Raw genomic sequence first — 3,859 nt, forward strand, 5'->3', positions numbered from 1 at the left:
TGGACGGGGGTCTATCTCACTATCTCTGCGTTGAATGAATATATATATTGTAATTAATTATCATTTATATATATTTGGCAGAGCTCTCTTATTCATTGGCTATTGCTTTGCTTTGCAAACAGGTTTACAGGTTTCTAGTAAAAAAAGGATTAACTAACTAGGTCTGGAATTCAGCTAGGTGGTATGCTTTGAACTCAGTCTCAGTCTCTCCCACTTGCCCTTAAATGGCTCCGGTAGTTTTGCAAAGCGAAGCGAGAGTTCCTAGATTGGAATACCAAAGCCCACCTCCTGTTGAAATGTATATGATCGATTATGAAGATGATTGGATTTGGGCCAAAAAAAAAAAAAACCCAAATATCAATTCAATTCCACTTGTTTCGATGCTCGCCAACTACTTGCGCAGATGGCAATTGTGTCATGGATATTCATATCCTCCCGATTCCTATATTTTTATTTCCTTTTATAAAATAAAAAAAAAAATGCCCATGTGCATGTTGGTTGTTGACCCATGTGTTGACTGTAGTAGCTAGCCTGGCATTTAAAGATGATGAAGCACGTGGTCTCCTCTCCGTGACTATTGGAATCAGAGTTTAATAAATTGTATATCGTAATTAATTAACATATTGCATTTTTTTGTAGGCAACTAATCAAATCAACTCATCAATTCCTTACATCCTTGTGCCTGCGTGTCATGTGAAATGTGATCTCTCATTCTCTCCTCTCCTTCGTTAATCGTTATGGTTTGTACACGCTTCAGATCTGTATTATTCCAGCACTGCACCACTATGCATGAATGGGGTTACATCTCTTTTTCTTACCTAATCCTTTAATAAAATAAAAGCTTTTCAGCTTTTTAACTTTCACCTAATTCATAAATTAAACCTAATCTCTCTTTTTTAATTAACCACTTCTTGCCAATATTGTATTATTTCATACTTTTATTCACCCGGGAAAATCACAGAAAACGACAACAGGAATGAGAGTGATACACAGGCTCTACTACAATTAAGAACAAGAAGACAAAGCTCACGTGGCTTTATTAGCATCAACGTCACGTAATATCTCTAACTGCAAGCGCAAAATAAAAGAATGAAGAAAACTAATTAAGTATGAAAAATTATATATATCTTGTTTTCATCAATGCTCCAAATTTGAGGAGGTGGGTCCTCCCATAACATTTAATTGATCACATGCTATAAAAGACATCTGCTAAAATTACCAAGATAACCTGATTAATTAGTGTAGATATTGATGATGTTGATTGTCTTCTCCTCTTTAGATTCTAGCCTCTGTTATTTTATTAAAAACAGTACTCACTACTCATGCATAGAAAAATCACCTAGTTGCAGCTTTTTCTTATACATTATGACTTCTTAGCTTCTTTTGTAATCCCACAAAGCTCTGTTTCAGCGTAAGACGTCCCATACACACTTCTCCTTCTTACTTAAAATTCTATAAATGCCATAGATTGGTAGATAGATACCTCTTCTCCATGAAGAAAACTCTCTCTCTCTCGTCTTTTACTATCCAACTTCCAGAGACATAAATAGAGAGACACAAGAGAGACAATATAATGGCGCTGATGACCGACGGGCCTGCTAAAAAAGAGCTAAACAGAGCAGCATGGACAGCTGAAGAAGATCGGAAGCTGGCTCAAATTATTGAAGTTCATGGAGCACAGAGGTGGAAGTCAGTTGCAGAGAAAGCAGGTAGGTTCCTGGCGCAATGACAGTATATGGGACTCCATTTCTTAGTATGTATTTAGTTTGTCGCTGACCTCGATATCTTGTATATATGTATATTCTTGCAGGTCTGAATCGAAGCGGGAAGAGTTGCAGGCTGAGATGGATGAATTATCTAAGACCCAACCTCAAGAGAGGCAACATCTCAGACCAAGAAGAAGACCTGATACTTAGACTTCATAAATTGCTGGGAAACAGGTTCGTGAAATGAGCTATATATTAATTCGCACAAACTGCAATTGTAATTTCATCCGCTTCCAAGTGTGGGATTTCTTTGTTTTTTATTGTATTGCTATCTTATAAATTGATTCGAGCGATGATGGCTTAGGTGGTCACTGATTGCGGGACGGCTGCCAGGTCGAACGGATAATGAGATCAAGAACTACTGGAACTCTCATTTGAGCAAGAAAGTGAACCAGAAGGAGATACCCAGAACAGAAACAACAGCATGTGGGTTTAAGCGACAAAGAACCTGCAGGGATGTGGAGAAGGATAATTTACATGTGAATGAAGAGGGAACCTGGGAAGGAGACGTGGACTCCCCGACTAGACTTGATGTGGATGAATTCTTAGATTTCTCTACCGAGGGGCCTTTCAGTTTGGAGTGGGTGAGCAAATTCAGTGATTTCAATGAGCGTTTGTGTGGGTTCTCATGAAATTAATGCCTCTTATGTCTTTATAAAACGAATTGTCGTCTGCTCTCTAGCTCCTTTCGGAAATTAACTCTGTTCTTCTTCTGAAATTTATTCCATTCGATCACTAAGAATCAATGTAAAGAATTCTCGATCGGTGTGTTTGGTTGGCATTATCTTCATCATGTTGATGTTGGTACATGAAATCGAAATCACGTTTCGTTTCAAGGTTTGGTCGTAGTTTTGTTTTATTTTTATAATTTTGGTTCTTAATTTTTAACGATTTGGAAATTGGAGTAGTCTCCGTACAATTCGTTTCCATGAATATGAAAAATAATTTAAACCTACCTTGTATGGTAACAAACCAATTTGCGTTCCATCAATGATCAATCATCTTTTTTGGCTGACTTTGTTTGCGGTGCAAATTTATTTGCAATCATGCAAAGCTATGGTATAGCAAAAAAAATTGTATACAAAGTATGATTTATTTTTATTTCAAAATTCACTTTATACAGAGTAAAACCCAAAACAAAATTATCCAGAATTTTTATATATATATTTTTTTCATTTGCACTCCCATGCATTTGTATTAACACAAGTGAAAAAGTGCTTTCATGTACCAACATCAACCTGATGAAGGTACATGGTCCCCGGGATATTCTCAATAATACATGTTATTTGTACATGGTCCCCATGCATTTTACCTTATTTTTACATGATTCAGTGTAATTATATTTGTACTTGTACTGTAAATTCTAATTTACTTTTTGTTTTGAGTTTTATTTTATTCTGTTTCAGGTCTTATTTTACTTCATTTGTACTTGCAATCAAACAAAATAAGATAAACGCTCAGTTTGTGAAGAGTGCAAATACAAGTAGGTAAATCCTCCCCAAACAGTCCCTAAGAAAATATTGTATGACTTTTACTGAACGGGTAGAGTAGTAAATATTGGTATTTTTAACTGCGACCATAACTTGGGTGGGGTAAAACTGAGCCCGACAAGATCCAACTCGAGCATTTTGCACGGCATAACTTTTGTTCAGGTCTGTCTTGCAACTCAGATTTCTGGGCCCAACTGAACTTGACAAACAAACAAATAAATAAATAAATAAATAAAATAATGAATTCACATCTGTGCCCCCACAAATGCCCCACAGCATATCCCAACCGTGTATTGAGTATATTTCACTGACAACTTCGGGAGATGTCCCCAATGCATGCTGAGATGTGCATGCGGGTTGCAAATGTGATCTCTAAAACAACAACAACAACAAAATTCTGAGCTAAGTTGAGTTTACTATATATTTCAAAATTTATATACTTCTTGACCCACGCATGTGAACAAACATCTATAAACTTCACCAGCCTGCCCAGGCGTTACCAAACCCACCTGGGCTTGCACAAGCCTAAGCTTAACTTGAGTTGTATTGGTTTAAATTGGGGCTGGGTCTGCATTGGTGATTTTTGACATGTAGCTAACTTAG

At 36.8% G+C, this 3,859-nt stretch overlaps 1 protein-coding gene across 1 annotated transcript; it reads left to right on the top strand.

Moving 5' to 3' along the window:
* The first annotated feature begins 1,358 nt into the window (after positions 1–1,358).
* Positions 1,359–2,602, top strand: LOC148846836 (transcription factor MYB114-like). The gene is made up of 3 exons (XM_088951918.1): positions 1,359–1,709; positions 1,811–1,940; positions 2,071–2,602. The coding sequence occupies exons 1-3, from the start codon at positions 1,574–1,576 to the stop codon at positions 2,396–2,398; spliced, it is 594 nt and encodes a 197-aa protein (XP_088808044.1). The 5' UTR covers positions 1,359–1,573; the 3' UTR covers positions 2,399–2,602.
* The last annotated feature ends 1,257 nt before the right edge of the window (positions 2,603–3,859 follow it).

The sequence above is a fragment of the Nelumbo lutea genome, chromosome 6, assembly GCF_056320005.1.
Source record: "Nelumbo lutea isolate HS-2025 chromosome 6, American lotus-T2T, whole genome shotgun sequence".
NCBI lineage: Eukaryota > Viridiplantae > Streptophyta > Magnoliopsida > Proteales > Nelumbonaceae > Nelumbo > Nelumbo lutea.